The sequence below is a fragment of the Dipodomys spectabilis genome, unplaced genomic scaffold (genome assembly GCF_019054845.1).
Source record: "Dipodomys spectabilis isolate Male_0828 unplaced genomic scaffold, ASM1905484v1 ptg000288l, whole genome shotgun sequence".
Lineage (NCBI taxonomy): Eukaryota > Metazoa > Chordata > Mammalia > Rodentia > Heteromyidae > Dipodomys > Dipodomys spectabilis.
This window is the reverse complement of record NW_024870965.1, coordinates 5,059,829-5,084,224: the sequence shown is the minus strand read 5'-3', so window position 1 is coordinate 5,084,224 and position 24,396 is coordinate 5,059,829. Positions and strand designations below refer to the sequence as shown.

Sequence of the window (24,396 nt, the reverse complement as noted above, 5' to 3'; positions counted from 1 at the left end):
CCAATGATCAAAAACTCTCTTAAAACTAATTGTCAGCCGGGTGCTGGTGGCACATACCTGGAATCCTAGCTACTCAGGAGGCTGAGATCTTAGGCTTGCGGTTCAAAGCCAGCCTGAGCAGGAAAGTCCTTGAAACTCTTATCTCCAGTAAACCACCAGAAAAGTGGAAGTGGCACTGTGGCTCAAATAGTAGAGCACTTGCCTTGAGCTGAAGAGCTGAGGGACAGCGCCCAGGCCCAGAATTCAAGCCCAACAACCAACAAAAAAAGAAAAAAGAAAATAAACTTGTAAATGTCTTGAGTATTAAGGAATTAACTGATTTGTCTTGTGTTAAAAAGCTTTAAAGTGGTCAAATTCAGCTGACTAACGGTTGTTGAGTGTGTCTTACTTGCTTCCTTATATTGATCTGATCATGTAAATATATCATTTGCAATTCTTTTTAAATTAAGAATGGAGGAGAAAGTTTATCGACTTGAAATAATTTCTGAAGTCAGCAGATTATATTATAGAGTAGGATTTTTAAATGTTTACCTTTGATCATTTTGTAATTACAATATTTTTTAAGATTTAAGTGCTTCACATGAAATATAAATTACTGCTTTAAAAACATACTACAGCCAGATGCTGGCGGCTCACGCCTGTAATCCTAGCTACTCAGGAGGCTAAGATCTGAGGATCACTGTTCAAAGCCAGCCTAGGCAGCAAAGTCCATGAGACTCTTATCTCCACTTAACAACCAGAAAATGGGAAGTGGAGCTTGTAGCTCAAGTGGTAGCATGCTAGCCTTGAGCTGAAGAGCTGAGGGACTGCAGCCAGGCCCAGAGTTCAAGCCCTACAACTGACCAAAACAAAACAAAACAAAAAAAACCTTCAAGGATACTCTCAATGAAAACAAGAAATGAGTTTTTGGTTGGAGGTGTGAAGTAATAAATAATTGTTCAGCATGTAGGAGACCCTGGTTTTGATTTCACCCCTCAAGAAAAATAAGGTGATTTCTTTCTTGGTTATTGATATTTTTAGAATTTAAAAACTGTATTTACTATGTCACTATAAAAAGGTGAACAGTCTAAAAACAGTAAGAGAGTGTTTATTACAAAATCATTTTTGTCACCTTTGTGGGTCTACATCCATAATGTCCTAAAAAATATTAACCATATAACCTAAAAATATTAAAAGCAAATATTTACATTAGAGCAATGAAGTCCAAAAATTATGTTCGTATTTTGAATCCTACTACAGAAAATGTACCCTTAGCTTACGTAGCTGCAGTTTTTCTTCTACTTTCTGATTCTCAGCATTCATTTAGGTTACAATTAAGGATTTTAAATGTCAAGTATGTTTTGTAAAGGCACATAATTGAACATAGCATATTTCCTTTATATTAATTTTGAACAAATGAAACTAAATTTATAAACATTCAGTTTGTACTTCCCTTTTTGCCAAAAGGAGCTTAACAGTATTTAATTAAAGGTATTCAACAAAGCTAGTATGGTGACTTAAGCAGAGTACATCATAATAATCAGTTTTTGTTGCCTTGAATTGATTTAGCATTTTATTTTAGCACAGAACAATAGCCATTTACAGTGGATAATGTGTATTACAAGTACTCCTGGAAAGTTACACAGTCATGAAATACCTGTGAATATGAAGAACATAAACAGATTATCACCAACTGATCTCCTTTGAATAAAATGTACACAGTTAATTCTGGCATAACCAGATACCAAGTAATTTTTAATCTAAATAATTAAGATTAGTTATAAAATGTTCATATAAGCAAATAGTATATATTTACTTTGGCATAAACAAACTTTGTGTTGAAATGATTGGTAAATTCAGAAATCACAGAATATGTTCTCAGTGTTCTAAGAAAGGGTTCTATCATAATATGTAATAATTTTTATAGTAGACACTTAGAAGAGGACCACATTTCTAGTACTTTTTTGAGGGGGGACTAGGAAAAGGAATCTCTCCACACAATGAATGTTCTACACTAATTGAATTAATTAATTTTACTTTTATAACTGAGTTTTTTAAATAGTTGAAACCATTTCCTTTCTGTTAAATATACTACACATACTTAGCTTCTTAAGCAAAGGAAATAGGTGGAGTGCAATTTAAACTTTTCTTTATGATTAAGAATCCTTGTTATGAAAATGATACTCAAGAGCCTTTAATAAGTGAGACTGCTGTATATACAAGATGGCACTGAAGCTAAGTGAGTTTTAAGCATTTGATAGATTTTTTTTCTGTCTTAACCTTTATATCCAAATTTAATCTTTTCATTTTCAAGAGTAAACAAAACAGTACATTTTGAAGATAATAATTTTCATATTAAATTTTTTTACGTCTGAGATAGTCTTGTGTTTAGATTTTTTTTGTTGGTGGTAGTTCTAGGGTTTGAACTCAGACTAGGGCAAACAAACACTCAACTACTTGAGTAAATTTTGAAAATAATAACTATATTAAAATTGTTGTCCTGAAATATTCTTGGCCTTCTGTTTACATTTTTTTCTTTTTTTCTTGATGATGGTTCTAATGTATGAATTCAGGGCTAGGCAAGCTCTCTATCACTTGAGTCATGCATTTAGCCCTTTTTGCTTTTGGCTATTTTTCAGGTAGGGTCTTATTTTTGCCTAAGGCTAGCCTCTTAGATTCTTAATCCTCTTATCTTATTCTTGCTTTGTATAATCTTCCATGCAAATCAGGTGACTGTCTTGTGCTGCCGTATTGGTTAGGATAGGGATCTTACAAATTTTTTGTTAATGGCTGGCCTCAAACCATCATCCTCTGATCTCTGGGATTATAGGTAATTGGGATTATAGGCAAGATCTACCATGCCAGACTAGATTCTTTTGTTGACAATATATGTTCACGTTTATTATTATTATTATTATAGGAACAGAGCTTAATGCCTTCTATACTTACCCCACATTTGATTACAGGGATGTTAATTCTGTTCTTTTATAGCCTAACCAGACAATTTTATGACTGTCTCATATTCAGAGTGCTGTCAAGAAATTAATTATTGCAACTGATGAATCTCACCAAAAGATTGAATATTTGAAACTACTTCAGCAGAAAAATGCTTTACTTAATGAAAAAATAATTGGAAAAACAGTTTTTCTCTATTGCCTTTTCTTCCTAATAAATTATTTGTAACTGATTTTCTACCAATCTGTTTGAATACAGAGTGGATTTTTGAGGGAAAAATACATTATTTAAATTGATTCTCGATAATAGATCTTCATAATAATAGATACAGTTCTTTTACTCTTTGTTGTTGTTGGTAGTGCTGGTGGTGGTCATGGGGCTTGAACTCAGGGCCTATGCACTATCCCTGAGTTTTTTTGCTCAAGGCTCTAGCACTCTACCACTTTGAGCCACAGCTCAACTTCCAGTATTTGAGTGGTTAATTGGAAATAAAGAGTCTCACAGGGACTTTTCTGCCCAGGCTGGCTTTAACTGTAGTCCTCAGATCTCAGCCACCTCAGTAGGTAGGGTAATAGGCATGAGCCACCAGTGCCTGGCTCTTGTTTTATTTTAATTTTTTCTTGTGCATTTGCCTTACCCAATAACACACAATATAAGGCATTTTAGTTATTTCATTTACATGCTTTATGTATCTTACTTGAAAAAGTATCTGTTTTCATGCCTTTCTGTTTAGAGGCAGCACAACAATTTAACATTTCATAGTTGCTTGCTCCTCTTTCCAGCTGTTACTTATCTGAGATTTACAGTTCATCTTTCCTCCGAAGATTTTTTTTTTTTGGTCTCTTGTGCACATTGTGCTATATACAAATGTAAGATAATTTTCTTTCAGAATTACTGACTGGCAACTGAGTTGTCTAATTTTACATTATTACTTTCAAACTGTTGCTTGGACTGTTTTGCTACAAACAAACCAAATATTTTACCTGATCATTCTTTGGTCTTTACAAAATGTAAGAAGTAATATTATTTTTGACATCCTAAACATAATATCATTAGTGTAATGGTAAAGAATGGTAAGTGTGATGATTTCTTCCAAAACACAACTTACCCTTTTACTTCATGCTTGCATCCTCATTTGAATACCTGTTCTCCATTGGAGCGCTAATTTGTTCATAAATATTTCAATATCTCATCCTGCTAACTTGATGAAAAAATTTCATGCTTTTTCTATCCATCCTGCGATATTTATATTGGACCTGTATCTCCATCTCCATTTGATTTCAAATCTTTTGCACCTTGATGATTCTAGATCAAGTTGGGAAAATGATGGATCTATTGGTGCAAGGTCCATCTCTTGATTATCCCTTGCTGTCCTTGGCCATTGCTGCTGCTTATCTTGCATGTTCATAATCCACATTCTTTCTTCTCTGTTACTTTTATTTTTCTGATGATACCTGAGTTTGAACTTAGGGCCAAGTGCTCTACCACTTTCTTTTCTATGTTAAAAATGACACTGTTCATCGAGGCTATAATCAGCCTTCTGATTCTCTGAGAGAAATGCAAATGGTCATTACCAATGTCCCTCAAATACTAGAAGTCCCCAAATATTTTGAATTCTCTCTTATTTTTCTCATTAGGATGCAGCGTAAATGCCAAGCAAGTTGAGGAGCAGTCTGCAGCTGCAAATGAAGAAGCACTTTTTCCTTTCTGTAGGGAACCAAGTTACTTTGAAATCCCTACAAAAGAATTCCAGCAGCCATCACAAATTACAGAGAGCACTATTCATGAGATCCCAACAAAAGACACACCAAGTTCCCATACAACAGGTGCAGGGCATGCTTCATTTACCATTGAATTTGATGACAGTACCCCAGGAAAGGTAACTATTAGAGACCATGTGACAAAATTTACTTCTGATCAGCGCCACAAGTCGAAGAAGTCTTCTCCTGGGACTCAAGACTTGCCGGGAATTCAAACTGGAATGATGGCACCAGAAAACAAAGTAGCTGACTGGCTAGCACAAAACAACCCTCCTCAAATGGTATGGGAAAGAACAGAAGAGGATTCTAAAAGTATTAAAAGTGATGTTCCAGTATACTTGAAAAGGTTGAAAGGTAAAGTGCATTGATCATTTCAGAACTTCGTATTGTCTAATAAAAAAACCCAAAAACTTTGACCTTCATAATTATCAAGCCATTAGATATTTGAATCATAGAGTTGCTTTTTCAAAGTTTACATTTAATTTTAAAGCTCAGAAGCAAACTGTGTTGCCCATATCCAACTTATTCATTCAAAAATAGTATTTCTTCATTTTCTTGCCAAAACCAAATTGGTTTTGTGAATTTTGTCATTAAATTATATTTCCTATGGAAATATAAAACTTAGCTCACCAGTGGAATTCCCTAGAAGATTATTACCATCATTTTCTTGATTTAAGGAAAAGATACATACAATTCTATTCTCTATGTACTGCTTCTAGGAAAATATTAATATCTAGATTTTTTTTTAATTTAAGCTGTTGTTTGTGACCCAAATGTTCCACTTTTATAATATAGTTACACCATTGATTATGTCAAACTATTTATTTCTCAATAGTTACTCATAAAACATAACTTTTTATTGAGAAATATGGGGTATATCAATCTAAATTTTTCTTCATATTAAGACTGAGAATCACAGATTAATGTTCATTTGTGAAATTATTATATATTCCTTAATAGTATATTGCTTGGCCAAAATACTTTAAAAAATCTTTGCCATATGCTGGTGGCTCATGTCTGTAATCCTCACTATTCAGTAGACTGAGATCTGAGGATCACTGTTCAAAGGCAGCCTGAGCAGGAAAGTTCATGAAACTCTCATCTCCAATTAACTACCAAAAATCTGGAAGTAGAGCTGTAGTAGCTGTAGAGTGGTAGGATGTTAGCCTTGAGCAAAACAAGCTAAGAAACAATGCATAGTACTGAGCTCAAGGCCAAGGATGAGCACAGAACTTTGTACTGTGATGGTATCAAATGATACATTTTTCCCATTAGTTTTGTTAGTTGAATTTTTTATAGAATTATTAAACACAGATACATGTTACTCTGTATATTTAATAAGCTACTCATAAATGATTTTGGACAAATTGTGACTGTATGTTAACCTGATTGTTCTATGCCTTCATTAAAAGTTAATGAGTTTTTTTAAACATATTCTTTTAAGTTAAGAACCATACTTTATAACTTAACACGTTATCTGGGACTTGAGCATGTGATAGGTACTGAGCAATTTGAACAAACAATGAATGACTTCACTGTTAATGAGAGGATTTACACTGACAACACATTCCTTATATCCTAGGATTTTGTTCAAGTAATGAAGAAATGAAAACCTTATATTTATTTCTGATTTGTTCCTGAGACATTTTAGGATAGTAAGATGATATAATTTGCTAATTCTTTATTGGCACCTATTAGAATATTTCCTTTTTTTTATTGTGAAAAAGCTGTACAGAGGGGTTACAATTACATGGGCAAGATAATCAGTACATTTCTTATCAAGCATTGTAGCCTCCTCCTTTGTTTACCCTTCCCATCCTCCCCCTTCCCCGCCCCAGAATATTTCCTTATAGTCATCAACAATTAAGTGGTATGTGTACTTTTCACACTTGATTATGGTTTTTTGTTTTACTTTTAGACTAGATAATATAGATATATAGTTGCAAACAAAGCTGACAACTAAAAGCTATACATATCATAATGTGCTGATGATAAGTGGTAGTATGAAGGGAAAATTTAGAAAATCTTTTTTAAAGCCACACTTAACTACATAAGAAATTAATCTATGTAAGCCAAGAACGAAGAGACAAACGGTACATGGTCTCCCTGATAAGTGGATGCTAAATCCAAAATGTTAGGTGATATGACAAAACTAACAGGACTTAAGAAACAAAGAACTCCCGCTCATCTGGTTGAACCACTACTAAATATCCCCATGCTGCTGATCACAAATATGGTATATAACATGTGAACACTGTTATATATTACAGACTATGATAGACAATTTGCTCCAGGAAAGTTAGAATGAACTTGTGACTTTGAAATTATGTAATCACTTAATCACAATCAAAAAAAAAAAGAACCTCGGGGAAGGGAGGGAGGGAGGGGATGGTAGGGGGAAAACAATGGAGGGGGGTAACAATGTTCAAGAGGAAGTGTACTCATTACCTCACTCATGTAACTGTAACCCTCTGTATAGTATCTTTACAATAAAAAAAAAAACCTATCTATTATTATTTCTAGCTGTGTGCCAGTGGCTCACAACCATAATCCTAGCTACTCAAGAGGCTGTGTTCTGAGGATCATGGTTTGAAGCCAGCCCAGGCAGAAAAGTCTGTGAGACTCTTATTTCCAGTAAACTACTTAGAAAAAGCCCAAAGTGGAGCTGTGGCTCAAGTGATAGAGTGCTAGCCTTAGAGTATTAGCCTTGAGCACAAAGAGGCTCAGGAACAGCGCCCAGGCCCTGAGTTCAAGCACCAGGACTGCAAAAATAAAAAAGAGCATACTATTTTCTAAAAAACTGCTTAAATCCTTTTTATAATAATATAATAATTATAATAGTTTTCTGTATTTGCTGCTGTTTTTAAGCTATCATTCTCTGCTCTTGAAAAAAAGTCCATTTGTGACAAATAGACATTGATGTCCACATGCACACTGTATCACTACATTAACCATAGTTATTTACTTACCAAGTTATAAAACATGGTTAGCATGTCAAAAGATATAACTCAGAGTCCAAATAAATACAATTAGCAAGTAATAACCATTTTACCAAGATTAGACTTCACCTGTTTACTTAAACAATTAAAGTAAGCAAAACAAAACAAAAATACCTTGCTCCTACAAGAGTAAAGTGCACGCGCTTTGGGACAGTGAGGAAAATAATGTTCACAAAGCCCATACACTTTCACCCTTTAGGAGAGTTGCAGCTTCTTTTAGCTACAGCTACTAAGTACATCTAAGCTAATCTAACTGAAAAGAACTTCTGTGTGTCTAGGCATGGCTAATGATAGCAGGAGCTGGGGAAGCTTGGTAAAGAGTTCCTAAGTGATCTTTATATTCAAATACAGAAGGTTGTAGCTCTATTTAGTTATCTCCCTGATTCAGAAAGAAAAATAATGGTCCAAATAGAAAATGGCTTATCTCTATAAAACGTTTTAAACTATAATTTACATGAAAGATATCCAAAAGGGCCTGACACAATTAAGTGCCAGAATTTGTAAATTCTATAGCAATCATATTTTTCATTAAAACATTTAAGTGGAAGTTTCTTATGGGTTATGTTGGTCTTATTATATAGGAGATAATTGGAATTTTGTTATATCTGGTTATTTCAAACTGGATTCCTTTTCATTATATCCAATGTAAAGTAAGATAAGTGGTAAAATGTGATGTTCTCAGTGAATTTTGTATTTGAATTAGGGCTATATTTCAGTTTTGTTTTCCTCTGCTCTATATGATTTCTAGATTATCTGAGGCAGGGATTTCATTAAACACATTTTTTCTTTATATATTGTAATTTGAATAATGATTCCCAGAGTTTTAATTTTGTTGTATTTTGATTGGGGGGGGGGGGGAGGGTCTGGTCATGGGGCCTGAACTCTGGGCCTGGGCGCTGTCCCTCAGCTCTTGAGCTCAAGGCTAGCGCTCTACCACTTGAGCCACATTGCCACTTCCAGCTTTTTTTCTTTTTGCTTATGTGGTGCTGAAGAATCGAACCCAGGGCCTCATGCATGCAAGGCAAGCACTCTACCACTGAGCCACCTTCCCAGCCGGAGTATTTTGATTTTTTATGATACTAAGCACTATCACTTAGGTAGGCATTCTCCCAAAGTCCCTTAGCTTTGATCTTTATTTTTCTTACATTTCTAAAACATCAACGTTTTCTGCTACTTGGTGAGTCTTCTCATTCCTTTCATGTAGTACATTTTTACAAGTAATTTACTTATGTTTTGTTACTGCTACTTAGTAGCTTCTAAATTGATTAGGACCAAACCCAAGAGCATTAAAACTCAACTTTTTCCCTAGGCAGGGCTTGATGTCCTCCATCTCCCCCAGCCTTTCATTTCTACTCATTATTTTGTCAGGTATAATAGTATTGAGCAGGCATTCATTTGCATTAAAGTTTGTAACCCAGAAATATTTAAAAATCATCTTTAGTTCTGGAAGCATCGTAATGTGCTTCCAATGTACATTCTGATGTACCAGATTCTTTGTAGCTTTCAATGAAATCATTTATTTAAGCACTGATTTGTGATTATCTTTTTTTTTCGGGGTGGGGTGTATATTTGTGTGCCTGTGCTGGGGCTTGAACTCAGGGCCTGGGCATTGTCCCTCAGTTTTTATGCTCAAGGCTTAGCACTCTACCATTTGAACCAAAGCTCTACTTTTAGCTTTTTGGTTATTGGAGATAAGAGTCCCACAGACTTTCCTGCCCAGGCTGGCTTCAAACCATGATTCTTACCTCTCAGACTCCTGGGTAACTAGGATTACAGAAGTGAGCCACCAACACCCAGCTGGTTATTCTAATGTAATTATTATTTAGGTAGGAAAAAATTTCAAATTGAAGTTAAATCAGTAAAAGGTCAAATGATTCTAATAGTGTCACATCTAGTCTCTAAAGAACTCTAAGAGTTAATTAACTACTTAATGGTTTTTACTTGCTCTAATACAGGAAAAACTGAAGAAAATGTTTCTAAATTCAAATATTGTAATTTGACTGTAGATGCTTTACGTTGAGGAAATCTGTTTATATTTAGCCCTATGTTATTTGCCTAGAGGTGCAAAGATTAAAGATCCCATAGCTGGACTGGGAATGTGGCTTAGTGGTAGAGTGCTTACCTAACATGCATGAAGCCCAGGGTTTGATTCCTCAGTACCACATAAACAGAAAAAGCCAGAAATGGTGCTGTGGCTCAAGTGGTAGAGTGCTATCCTTGAGCAGAAAGAAGCTCAGAGACAGTGTCCAGGCCCTGAGTTCAAACCCCAGGACTGGCAAAAAAAAAAGTTGTAATTATTATTTTCCGTGATAGACCTATTAACATTCTTTAAGCCATCTTTAAAGCCATTAGAAATTATCATACTAAGAAAAAATGGAAGCATTGTGCTATTGCTAGTAAGAATCTTTTTATTAAAGCAAGGGGATGCTGGACTTTTCATAGTATTCAGTATTACCACACATGAAGACTTAACACATTTTAGTATTTGTGTTCTCTTTTCATAATAAGTATTTTAATAGTATCACCCTCTTTCTTGTCTTTCTTGCATTCTAATGTTAGACTAATTTTTATTAAATACTTTTAAGATTTGGAGACAGAAGCAATGTGTATTGAGTTATGAATACAAACTATAACAGATGATAGAACATTGCTTATCTGTTAAGACACTGATGGATCTATAAAGTGAAGATTTGGAGAAAGAAAAGTAATCTGATTCAGTTGTTTATAATGGACCTCATTGTTGGTTGATAAAATTTGAATGTAGCCATTGCAGTTGAGGGAAGTTTGCAGAGCCTGTTACTAAAAAGAACATATGACTTTGGATAGAAAAGTGGGAGGGAGCCAAAACAAACAGCACTTTTGTATATGCCTCTAATTTTCTACATGGGACTCTTTTCTTCTCTATTATGTGGTTTCTCTCTTGTGTCCAGGAAATAAACATGATGATGGTACACAGAGTGATTCAGAGAACGCTGGGGCACACAGGCGCGGTGGCAAGCGTGCTGCTCTCGAGGAACACGTAAGACGCCACCACTCTGAGCAGAAGAAGCTGCAGAAGGTCCAGGCTGCTGAAAGACATCAAGATCAACCTGCTGTAAGTTAATCTGCTTTTATTATTGCTTTTTTTTTCTTTTTTCTTTTTTTTGTACCAGTCCTGGGGCTTGAACTCAGGGCCTAGGCACTGTCCCTGAGCTTTTCAGCTCAAGGCCCGTGTTCCATTATTGAGCCACACCTCTACTTCCAGCTTTTGTTGTTGTTGTTGTTGTTAATTTTTGGTGCTTAATTGGAGATAAGAGTTTCGCAGACTTTCTTGCCCAGGCTGGCTTTGAACTACAATCCTCAGATCTCAGCTTCCTGAGTAGCTAGGATTCCAGGTGTGAGCCACTGGAGCCAGGCATGATTGCATTTATTGATGAAGAAAGTTCCAGAAAAAGGTCACATTTGTTACTCAAAATACAGGAATCCTTCATCAGGAAACTACGTATTCAGCACCACATACAAAACTTGAAAAAACAAAATCAACAACAGCAGATGCCAAAGTGGTTTCTTTGTCTTTACAGACTAGCTCTGCGCATCACAGAGGGGGGCATGGTGTTCCACATGGGAAATTGTTAAAACAGAAATCAGAGGAGCCGTCGGTGTCAATACCCTTCCTACAAACTGCATTATTAAGAAGTTCAGGGAGTCTTGGGCACAGACCAAGCCAGGAGATGGATAAAATGTTAAAAAATCAAGCTACTTCTGCCACTTCAGAAAAGGATAATGATGATGACCAAAGTGACAAGGGTACTTATACCATTGAGTTAGAGAATCCCAACAGTGAGGAAGTGGAAGCAAGAAAAATGATTGACAAGGTAAATAATTGAATGCAAGCATGATATTAGTTGTTGTGTGGTATATTTGACTGTTAGAAATTAATGGAGAATCAAGATGAAATGGTCTTACACAGTCAGTGGTCTTAGAACCTTAGAGTTTTGTTAGGGATCTAGAAGACTGATAATAAGACAGAAATGCTTTCTGCTTTCCTTCGATTATATTCTGCATTTGTCTAAGTTTCATATAGGTCTTATTCTGCATTTAAACTGGACCTTTTAAACTTGTGTAAATCTCAGCTAGGTTTTAAAAATAGCATATTTTGGAATTTTTATTTTGCCATCATTTGTATCCAAATTAAACAATGAAATAAGTTGCTTTAATTCTGTTGTTATAAACCTAAAATATTAACTACAGACTTACTGCATACTGATTTTATGATGTTGGAAGCAGATGATATTACATATGTTTTAATGAACTTTTTCCTAATTTTTATTTTTTTATTACTATTTATTTTGTCTTTGGTGATAGAAAAGAACTGTATGAGAACAAAGTCATTTTTTATATTGTACTCATTTTAGCCAAATTTACACTAAGTGATCATCATTATCTACATTTCCAATATTTCTTTAACTTTATTGATGTTTATAATGATTGTTGTATGTTTTTAAATAGTTCGGTTTTTTTCAATTTTGACTTCAGTTCAAAGTTGACTTTAGAACCAGCTATTTATTTTACCTCCTGGCTAAAAATCTCTTACTTAAATTCTGGTTAAACCGTTAGAACCAGCTATTTATTTTACCTCCTGGCTAAAAATCTCTTATTTAAATTTGGGTTACTTAAAGTGTGCCCCAGTAGTGAGCAATATTAACATCACTAAGAAGGACCACTCCAAACATACTGAATCAGAATCAGAATTAAAAACAAGATGGCTAGGTAATTCATATGCACATTAATATTTGAGATGCTCTAATTTAGCTGATTAGTTTTCAGAATGATCCTGCCTAGGAAATGGACAAGATGTCTAACATTTAGGGATGCAGAAAAAAAGTTAGGATTTATGTTTACTTTATCTCCTCTTTCTTGGCTTATTTCTTTCTTTGCTATCCTGGTGTCTGAATTTTAGGCATGGTGGTTAAGCAGTCACTTTACCACTTAAACCATACCATTTTAGAGTTTATCCTATACTAGATTTAGTGTATTACTGTAGTGTACATATTCACAATTCCTAAACATACATTTATTGAAGGGTACATAAAAAGAAACAGATTTTCATTCATAATGATTGATTTTTTTTCCCATAAAGGATTATTTTAGCTGAATACCCATGGCTTACACCTGTAATTGAACCTGCTCTGGCCAAAAAGTTTTAAGGACTCCATCTCCAATTAGCCAGCAGAAATTTCAAGTGGTAGAGCACCAACTATGAGCAAGAAAGCCAAGAGAAAACTTGAGGCCCTAGAATCAAGCCCCCCAGTACTGGCACAAAAAGATTATTATACTATTATAGTTAGCAGTTTTTTTTTTCAGCATTTAAGAATGCAGACATGTCTGCATTAAGTGTGAACTATTGAGATGCTAATGTGTGCTCTTGGGTAAACTAACTTCTTTAAACCTGGGTTTCATTTGTAAAACGGAAGACATTTCATTAGCTTTCTAAAAGAATTTTTAAAATACCTACTAGTCTTATCATAATGTTTTATGAGAGCCTGTAAAGATTAGCTGTGTTTATTTGCTGGTTTTGGCCAGCAGATTCCAAGATGACAGATGAAGAATATGCGTATGCAGTATTACCTTATAATCTTCTAATAATGCGTTAACTGACAGACATGATAAACTGAGGATGTCTCCCCCAGCCTCCACTTCTATAGGTTTAGTTTGCCCCAGGCTTTAGGAGAGTTATGGGGAAAATAAAAGAGCACATTCCAAGAGGTAGATAACAGGAAGCCAGGAAGCAGTGGTATAAATCCATGCAGAGACTCTTCCTATCTTTTGACAGGATTACAGCATGAGGTCACAAACTCATAATCCCATGTCTTTACTTAGCTATAAATATAAACAACCACCCAACCAGGGTTTTCCACTGGTATCATCCAAGCACACTAGTCACATCTCCTGTAGCCAGTTACATCCTCACAGGGCTCTAGAACTCCCATATTTATTATTACTCATATTAATAATTTCCACATGTGAACTTCAACACAAAGTAGTGACAAACCCTTGGAACAGTTTTCAGCACTGAAAGAGTCAAATGTGCAGCTGAAGTGGAAGTTATCATGCAAGGTCCTGTAGCCAGGACAGAAGATAGCCAAGAAAGTCATCGTTGCAGATGAGGCCCTTTAGGAAACTGTTGGAGCAAAGGGGGGTTACAGAATCTAGTTTTATACCTAGTGTCGGTGTCATAAGCATCTTTTGTCTTCAAGGAGTCCCTTCCCCCCACCCCCCCACTCCGTTTGACATCAAATTGCTAGTCACACTAGGAATAGAGAAACCCAAGATTTAAGAACAGGATTCATTTAAAGGAGTAATGGCAGTATGAAACTAGATACTTAATTCAGGCTTTCTTAATATATATAAATCAGAAAATCAAACTGAGACCCTATTTCAGAGAAAACAAGGATCACTGCATTCTATCTTGTGACTGCCAAAGTAAAAGCGCTGAGATTCCATTATCTGTGGTTTATACTGATGCTAGATTGAGGCTAATTCAGGTCTGGCTTTGGGGAAACAAAAGTGAACCAAGAGCCAAATGTCTGAAGAACATGAAGTAATCTGTGGGTGTGGGAAAACAGAGGCAGAGAACAGTCATCCTGAGGGAATGAGCCGCACTGCAGTGGTTAAGAGTAGATCCTGGCATTGTATCAAATTTCTTTGTGAGCTCTGTCACCTCTTCCTTGTAAAGTTTGGGTGTGTGAGGTAGAAGTTGGGGCAGCTGTTACCCATCTGAACCTAAATGGTTTTAGGTCTTGAAAATTTCACAAGGTGTCTGCTTTCTCACTCCATAACTGGCTTGTCATTGGTAATATGCTAAATGCTTTTGATAGGTATAAGGTGTTGAAGGAAAGGTCCTACTAGCTTCTAAGAAGAAATATTTGTTGGAAACTTCTTTAGGGTATCTACACTAAAGAAACTCCAGGGAATTGCCTTCGGCCTGTTCCACTGTGATCATGAGCCTTATCACTCCTTCTGTTTTCCTGTTCTTTTCTCCTCACTTCTCCTGGGGTAGGAGGAGATAAGGAAATGTCAAATCCATGACCACAAGAAACTTAGTGTCACCATGTAAAAGCTCCTCAATAAGAACTGTATTTAATGGCCAGTGAGCCCGTTTTCAGCAGATGGCACATAGGATTTTCGAAAACTATGGACTAGTCAAACAGTGACTTAAGCCTATAATCCTAGCACTTAACAAAATCATACTTTCATGATCTTAAAAAAATAACAAAAATAGGGCTGGGAAGGTGGCTTAGTGGTAGAGCGCTTGCTTTGTATGCATGAGGCCCTGGGTTCGATTCCTTAGCACCACATAAGCAGGGAAAAAAAAGCCGGAAGTGGCACTGTGACTCAAGTGGTAGAGTGCTAGCCTTGAGCTTAAGAGCTGAGGGACAGCGCCCAGGCCCAGAGTTCAGGCCCCACGACCGGACCAAAAAATAAACAAATAAATAACAAAACTAATCAGTTGGAGTCTTCACCTGCCATTTCCTCTGTGGAACAGGAAATGTTTCACAATTTAACCTCTCTCTACTTTATCCTGTGATATTAAAGTAAATACTTACTAAGCTTCTACTTCTTATTAAAGAAATAAAACTCCAGCCGGGAGCCAGTGACTCACACCTGTCATACTAGCTACCCAGGAGGCTGAGATCTGAGGATCACGGTTCAATGTCAGCCTGGGCAGGAAAGTCCATAAGACTCTTATCTCCAATAAACCACTAGAAAACTGGAAGCGGCGCTGTGGCTCAAGTGGTAGAGCACTTGCCTTGAGCTGAAGGGCGCAGAGACAATGCCCAGGCCCAGAGTTCAAGTCTCACAACCGACAAAAAAAGAAACTACAGACAGGAAATGGTGCTGTGGCTCAAGCAGGAGAGTGTTCGCCTTGAGCTGAAGAGCACAGGGACAGCACCCAAGCCCAGAGTTCAAACCCCACGACCGACCAAAAAAAAAAAAAAAAAAGAAACTACAGACAAGTTAGATGTAGAAGAAATATGCATTAACATAATAAACTCCATTTATAGCTATCAGCAGTGAAAGCCAAAGACTGTTCCTCTAAAATCCAGAACACTACATGATTCTTTCTGAGAATGATTCATATGTAAAGAAATCCAATTTGAGCCTGGCACAATGATTCACACCTGTACTCCAAGCTCCTGAGGTTAGAATTAGCAACATCCCAGTTTCAGTCCATCTGGGCAAAATGTATTGGGGCCCCATTTTAGCCAATAAAAAGATGGATGTAGTGATGAATGCCTGTCATTATGTAGCTGTGCAAGAATTATAATTATAAATAAATATTCTCATTACCTGACTTACCTAACCATAACCCCTCTATGCACCACCTTTATAATAACAGTAAAGAAATAAATGAAGTATAAATAGGAGAATTGAGGTTCATGCTCACGTAAGCATAAATGTGAGACCCTGTTTGAAAAATAAGGAAAGGGCTGGGAGCCTGGCTTAAGTAGTAGAGAACCTTCTGTCAAACAAGTCCTGAGTTCAAACCACTATCCCACCAAAAAATAAAAATAAAGTACCATGGGCTTTGTGTTGGTGATGGTGTGGTTGGTGGTGGCGGTGTAAGGGCTTGAACTCATGGACTCATACCCTTACTGAACTTTTTCATTGATGGCTGGCACTGTATCACTTGAATCATGTATCCAGTCCATCCAACCTTTTCTAGGGAGGTGACTGTTTATTTAGAGATACAGCTCCTGGGACTTGACAGCCCAGCTCTTTTCAAACTGTGATCCTCGGCTCTCAACCTCATGAGTAGCTTGGATTATAGTTGTGAGCTGCTGGTGCCTGGCTGTCTTTTTGTTCTTTCTTTTTCTTTCTTTCTTCTTTTCTTTTCTCTTCTTTTCTTTTTTTCCTTCTCTCTTTTTTTTCCCTTTAATGCTGAAGGCAATGGATAATCATAGAAAACAAATTTTATATAGGACAGTGACATTCAAACTACTGTCAGAAGTATGTACTATGGATTAGAAGTTGGAAAGATCAAAAATAGAAAAGGCAATTTAAAATTACAAATGTCTGGATCTCAGTAAAAGATCCAGATTGAAAATATAATAGATTTACTATTAGCACCAGTGGCTCATGCCTGTAATCCTAGGTACTTAGATCTGAGAATTGAGGTTCACAGCCAACCCAGGCAGAAAAGTCTGTGTGACTCTTAGCTCTAATTACCAAAAAGCCAGAAGTGGAGTTTTGGCTCCGTGGTAGAGTGCTAGCCTTGAGCAAAAAAAGCTCAGAGACAGCACTGAGTTCAAGCCCTACGAACAGCACACATACACACAATACAGATTTACAAATTACTAGAATATAAGTGGCATGTTGGGAGTGTTAACTGGTAAAGTACCTGCCTAGTAAGGATGAGGTCCCAAGTTTAAACCTCATTATCACCAGAAAAAGAAAATAAAGGGAAGTTGAATATAGAATAAGAGATGAAATCAACTAGACAGATGAGAGAAAATAAAGTTCTTAGCCATAGTAACATTGGTGTGGAAAGAACTAATAGACAAAGGAGACTGCTAAGTCTGATTAGATAAGTAAACTATGAAAAAGTACCATTTTGGCATCAAAATCAAAAAGAAATGAGTAGACAACAATATCACATGATACACTGATGTTAAATATAATAAGCACTGGCTTTTTAGTTTTCGCCACAAAACATTGTAATCCCAGATCTGAGGATGATTGCAACGTGTTTGATCTCTGCCCAAGAGAAGTTGTGCACAATTAAAATAGGATCTTTTTAAAGATCCATGTTGAAATGCTATATCCTTTCTTTTCTGTTACCAGTAGTTAAAATGTTAAGAGATCTAATTTCCTACCCTCAAATTGTGAGATTCCTGCATTCTAGTTCTTATTTTTGTTGTCTGTCTGTATGTAACCCTATTTTATACATGTCCCCAAATTTACCTTTTGTATTCTTTTTAAAAAATTTACTTCCTTGTTGTTTCAGAGTCATGTACCGTGGGGTTACCTTTACATAGATCGGGTATTAAGTACATTTGCTTTCACACAGTGTCGTCCGTGTCATCTGTCAATCATTCCCTCCCTCCCTCTCAGCTGCATAGTTCACTTTCCTCAATGACCAGTGCAGCCAGTACGCTCCACTGCTGCCCTTCTCGGTTTTTCCTCTGATTCTATGCCCTCCCCCCAGCCTCCCACAGATGTGTGCGTGAATATACTGTATATCAGGTAAAGAGTACAGAGTCATCAGAAAAAGAAATAGCAAACGAAGACAAAAGTCCTTTGTTTCCATATCTTTGGAGTTCATTTCATTATGTATATTATTTTATGTAAACATGAAGAGGAACTTAGGCATTGCACCTTTGTGATTCTCTCCTAAGCCTGTCCCTTTTTCGTCTGACTGTATGTGGGTATCTAGAATTCTGTGTAATTTGTCATTTCCCAGTGTGTTTAAAGTCTAACACCCACATATCAGGGAGAATATGCATCATTTATATCTCTGATCTTGGCTTACCTCGCTTAACATGATTTGTTTTCATTCCATCCATTTCCATGCAAATGACATATTTTATTCTTTCTAATGGTTATGTAAAATTCCATTGTATATAGGTACCACATTTTTTTATCCACCTCATCTAATGTGAGCATCTGGGTTGCTTCCATATCTTGGCTATTGTGCCACAGTGAACATGGATGTGCAGTTGTCCTTATCATATCCTGGCTCACCTTTTATATTCTTAACACTTGCCTGATAGACTTCTTAAGTTTTACATCAAAACCTATATGGAAAAATTCTATTTATTATGAACAGTATTTGTTGAAAGTGTTTTTCACTGCCTCAATCGAGCAAAGTCTTCTCCCCCCATAAAAATCATTTCCTGCGCTTCTTCCTGTCTTGACCTTTCTGTGAAACCTTCCAGAGAACACATCACAGTACCAGTTTCTTCTCCCTGCTCCTCAGAACACATGCTACTGAGGGTAAGGAAAGTCTTCCCTGTCACTCCCTCCTCGCCTCCCCCAGGCTATGTGAGAAACTGCCCTGAAATGGAAAGGGGAATATTAAATGAAGATGAGAAATGTGGATTATGGTAGAGGGCTTGGGAAGAGTATCTCTCTTCCTCTTAAATTTCCTATCAGAGAAAAACCTGTGCCAAACATTTTTTCCTTGTCCTGTGTTTTGGTTCTTTACCCACTGTTGCCAACATCCTCTTCCCTCATGGAGTATAGTTTGTGCTAGTTCTATTTCAACCTGTGGGATGGAATCCATAACCAGAAGTGTAGCTAAACGAAAAATTCAACATAGAGAACATCTATAGCTGTGAGTCATAGCCCAGCAAAGGCTTGCTGAGAATGTGTATCCTGGGTCACAGCAAAATTTTCGATTATATCTAAGTCAGAACCAAGAGAACCATGATCAGTCAGAACTAATGTGGACAGGGCCAAATTGAAGGCAAAGCAACATAAGATGCATGTAAGAAACACAGAGTAGCAGACCAAATGAAAGCCATCAAAAGGAAAAATGGAATATTTTTACTTTATAAGGAAGATGAAATAGGAGTAATTTGAAAGTATTGAAAGAAACTTAAGAATAGGTTGAAAATATAGGCAGTAACTGAGCCACTATAGAAAGTAAAGTAATATCTTTTTTAAAAAATTGAAATAAAATTTACATAGCATAAAACTGGATACTTTGGTCATTAAAATATGCAAATAGTCCTGGCACTAGTGGTTCACGCCTGTGATCCTAGCCACTCAGGAGGCTGAGATCTGAGAATTGCAATTGAAAGCCAGCCCAGGCACGAAAGACCATGTGACTGTTATCTCCAATTAACTACCAAAAAAGCTGAAAGTAGAGTGGTACGCAAGTGGTAGAACACTAGCCTTGCGCTCAAAAGCTCAGGACAGCACACAGGCCCTGAGTTCAAGCCCCAGTATTGCCTCTAGCCCCCAAAATAAAGCGATTTATGCCCAGTACACACCAATCTCAGCATTCAGGAAACCAAGGCAGGATAATTGGAATTTTGGTCCAACATGGAGTATATAGTAAAATTCAGTGGCTGTTGTACAATGTTGTATAGTGATCATGACTAAATCCGAAATTTTTCATTATACTAAAACAAAAGTCTCATACTCATCAAGTAATCATTTCCTGTCCATTCCTTCTTCAGACTCTTGGAAATCAGTCATCTGTTTTTTGCCTTTCTGCATTTGCTTTTTCTAGACACTTCATATAAATAGGATCATTTATGTGTACCCTTTAATGACTGGCTACTGTCACTTAAAAGTTTTCTAAGAATTATGCAGTATAATAAACATTTATTTTCATGGCCTCATAGTAATAATATTTTATCCATTCATGGACATTTGGGGTTTTTCCCCAACTTTTGCTATTATAAATAATGCTGCTATGAACATGGATGTACTTGTATTTATGTGTATATTTTGGCAAATTATAAAACGTTTCTCCTAGCCTCTTTCTGAGTTCTAACAATTTTGATTGAACTTTAAGTTTAAATGTTGGTTGCACATGTATTATAAAAATCACAATGTTAATTCACACTCCACTCTTAAGAAATTTTTCTCTTTAAGAGAGAAATTAGTGGCCGGGTGCTGGTGGCTCATGCCTGTAATCGTAGCTACTCAGGAGGCTGAGATCTGAGGATCATAGTTTAAAGCCAACCTGGGCAAGAAAGTCCTTGAGACTCTATGTCCAATTAATAACCAGACAACCAGAAGTGATGCTATGGCTCAAACTGGTAGAACAGTAGCCTCAAGTAGAAGATGATCAGGGATAGTGCCTAGGGCCTGAGTTCAAGCCCCACCATTGACAAAAAAATAAAAACAGAGGAGAGAGAGAGAGAGAGACAGAGGGTGGAGGGGAGGAGAGAGAGAGAGAGATTAACTAGGCACAGTGATCCATGCCTCTGGCTGGAAAACACAGAGCCATCCTCGACCAACCTGGGCAACAAGTAAATGAATGAGACCTTGTCTCAACAACAAAAAGCTCCTGGATATGGCGTCCTGTGCCTATTTTCACAGCTCCACAGAGGCTTCACAAACACAATGGCTCTGGCTCTGGCTCAGGTGGTAGAGCATCCACCTAATGACTCAGGGCCCTGATACCTCTAAAGTAAAGAGAGTTGGGAGAGGGAAAGTGAGACAGGGAAAAATATAATTTTTTAAGTCCTCTCCTCCACTTTTTTTGGTACATCCTCCCACACTATAGACTTCCAGCCTGAAGTACCTGGCTGGATGAAAGACCTACATCTGTGCTGGTAGTTTGGGATTTCAGTTGAGACCTGGTCAGGGTGGGAAGGGGAAGAGAATAAAGGCCCTAGCACTAACTGTATCTGAAATATCTTGTGCCATCTACGAAGAGAAAAAACAGGTAGGCAAGCTGTTGATAAGAGAAGTGAATGAAGACTTCCATGTGGATGAAGTCTCCAGGGACAGAATCTAGACTGGAAGATTAAAAAAAAATTGGTATCTTGATCTTGGTTTTGACAAGCGCTCAAGATATTATCTAAGGTTGCAGGTACTCTCTTAAACGTAAAGAATATGTTAGCCTTAAGGTATACATCAGTATAAAATGTTTGTATGCTTTGTTTTCAAAATAAAAATGTCTCAAGTATTTTTGTATAGCTACATACAAGAATGAATAGATAGGATTTCAAGCTAGTTATTGCTGTAAGAGAGTTTTCCAAGATGCTACCAAAAATATATGAGATTTGAAGTCTTCTTCCCCTGTATTTTAGTATTCCTGTCCTGCTACCTATGTGGGAAAGAAATAATTACTGCATCTCTAGCAAATATGTGTAGGTCTCGACACCTTAAAAGGAATTTTTAGGCCTTTTTTGTGCCAGGAAATGAGTAAAACTCAGATTCTGTTCATTTAAAAATAAAAGAATAGCTGGGTGCTGGTGGGTCACACCTGTAATCTCAGAAGGCTGAGATCTGAGGATCACGGTTCAAAGCCAGCCCGGGCAGGAAAGCCCAAAAGACTTATCTCCAATTAACCACCGGAAAACCAGAAGGGGTGCTGTGGCTTAAGAGGTAGAACACTCTCTTTGAGCTGAAGAGCTGAGGGACAGTGCCCAGGCCCAGAGTTCAAGACCCACGACTGACAAAAATAAATAAGTAAATAAATAAAAATAAAAGAATATCTGTGCTTTTATTCAGAACTTCTCAAAGTGACCACCTTAATTCTCAAACTTTATTTTCTTAACATTTAACTTAAAAATATGTAAGTAAATGTTTAAGTCAGAAATGGAGCTTTGGCTCAGGTGGCAGAGTGCTAGCCTTGAGCAAAAAATCTCAGGGACATTACCCAGGCCCTGAGTTCAAGGCCCAGGACCAGCACAAAAAAACTATAAGTATAAATTTAGCTAGGTGTCACTGGTTCACACCTGGAGCCCTTTATACTTGGGAAGCTGAAATGGTTGTGATAGCCGTTCAAAGCCAACCACAGCAGAAAGATGTTCCAAGAGACCCCTTCTCTCTGGAGAGCTGGATTCAGTGGCTATGTACCTGTTTTCCTAGCTTCCAGAAAACTTAATATAGGAGGATCAGGCTGAAGCTTGTTTCTGGACAGGATGCAAAACCCTGTCTCAAAAATAATAAGCAAAAATTAGCTCTGGAGGTATGGCTCATTAGTTAAGAGTGCTTCCTTAGCAAGCACCTGGCCTTCAGTTTTGACTCCCCAAACTGAAAGTTATGCATGTTAATTTAACTCTCATTTAAATGTTAAACACTTGATATGGAAAGAATAGATAAAAAGTTATATGTCTGTTGTTTTTCAACATTCAAAAATGATAGCGCAGAACCAGGCACAATGGCTTATACTTGTAACTTGAGCTTCTTTTTTTTTTTTTTTTTTGTTGGTCGTGGGGCTTGAACTCTGGGCCTGGACGCTGTCCCTCAGCTCTTCAGCTCAAGGCGAGCGCTCTACCACTTGAGCTACAGCGCCACTTCCGGTTTTCTGGTGGTTTATTGGAGATAGGAGTCTCACGGTCTCTCCTGCCCGGGCTGGCTTTGAACCACGATCCTCAGATCTCAGCCTCCTGAGTAGCTAGGATTACAGGCGTGAGCCACCAGCGCCCGGCAAAAGCATGTTTTTTTTTTTTTTGGTCGGTCGTGGGTCTTGAACTCTGGGCCTGGGCGCTGTCCCTCAGCTCTTCAGCTCAAGGCGAGCACTCTACCACTTGAGCTACAGCGCCACTTCCGTAACTTGAGCTTCTTAGGAGACTGAGATCAGGAAGATCCTAGTTTAAGCCCCGTTGGAGCAAAAAGTTAACCATGTCAACCAATATACCAGCTATAATAGTTCATGCCTGTGATTCCTGATAATGTGGGAGACCTAATTAGGAGGATCTCAGGCCAGTCTAGGCAGAAACTCAAAACCTATCCCAAAAGTAACTAAAAACAGAAAGGGCTTGGAATATGGCTCAAGTGGTAGGTAAAGCACCTGCCTCACAAGTTTGAGGCCTTTAGTTCAAACCCCAGTACTATCAGAAAGAATGGAGCGGAGAATCAAGCTGTAGACATGCTAAAGAGGTTCTCTTTCCTAACTCTGAATTATTGTCATATTTAGCAAGACTATTAAGTCTTAACAAATCAAGTGGATTTCTTATTTTTTATTGACCAGGACATTTACTAAATATTTTTAAAAAAGTAATTACGTGGACATAAATCACAACTGCCTGCTTTCTTCTCCAGCTACTACTACAGTTGGATGTTACCCTTCCATTAAACAACTTTTTCTTGTTATTGAAATTCTTGTTGCAGTTAAAGTATTTTTATTTGCCTCTGAAGTTATTGATAACACCCACATAGTAATCTGATGTTCAGACTTACATTTTCATTTATAAAATAATTTTTTCCTCATAGGTATTTGGAGTAGATGACAATCAGGATTATAATAGGCCCATTATCAATGAAAAACATAAAGATCTGATAAAAGATTGGGCTCTCAGCTCTGCTTCAGTAGTAATGGAAGAAAGAAAGCCACTTAGCACACCTGGATTTCACAGCTCTGAGGTATTCATCTCTTCTGTATACTTAACACTTTAGATGCAACATATTATATAAAGTATAAATGTTTATCACTTGAACTTATATTAAATGATATATCTCCCCCCCCTTTTTGTTTTTGTCAGTTGTGGGGCTTGAACCCTGGGCTTGGGTACTGTCCTTGCGCTCTTCAGCTCAAGGCAAGCACTGTACCACTTGAGCCACAACGCCACTTCTGGTTTTCTACTGGTTTATTGGAGATAAGAGTCTCACAGACTTTCTTGTCCGTGCTGGCTTTGAACCTTGATCCTCAGATCTCAGCCTCCTGAGTAGCTAGGATTACAGGTGTGAGCCACTGGTGCCCACCTCCCCTTTTAAGACAATTGTAAAATCTAAGTCTTCATTAAATGGAAGTCTGAAGCAATTTTGGCATGGTTTTTAGGATTTTTATATGTGGTTGTTTTGCAGTAGGTTAGTTTGAACGCATAGCCTTGTGCTTACCACTTGAGCCACATACAAGCCCTGTTTGCTTTCTTTTTTTTTTCCTTTATTTTTTTCCCCAAATAGATTTTAAATGTTTTCCTTAGGTGGTCTGGAGCATGATTCGCCTATTAATGCTTCCTATGTAATTGAGATGACAAGCACTTACCACTGTTATTTGAGATGGTTCTTGTAAACTCTTGGTTCATGCTCTA

The 24,396-nt window shown here is 37.2% G+C and overlaps 1 protein-coding gene across 7 annotated transcripts in view; it reads left to right on the top strand.

The window, feature by feature from the left end:
* Positions 1–24,396, top strand: part of Cep170 (centrosomal protein 170) — a 92,216-nt gene that overhangs the window by 39,981 nt on the left and 27,839 nt on the right. For 4 of the 7 annotated variants that reach the window (XM_042701215.1, XM_042701214.1, XM_042701213.1 and 1 more), the window contains exons 8-11: positions 4,572–5,048; positions 10,624–10,787; positions 11,254–11,547; positions 23,579–23,728. In XM_042701215.1, the coding sequence (XP_042557149.1) occupies positions 4,572–5,048; positions 10,624–10,787; positions 11,254–11,547; positions 23,579–23,728 (1,085 nt within the window). The remainder of the gene's footprint in view (positions 1–4,571; positions 5,049–10,623; positions 10,788–11,253; positions 11,548–23,578; positions 23,729–24,396) is intronic. The other 3 variants (XM_042701219.1, XM_042701217.1, XM_042701216.1) reach the window with 1 other exon arrangement.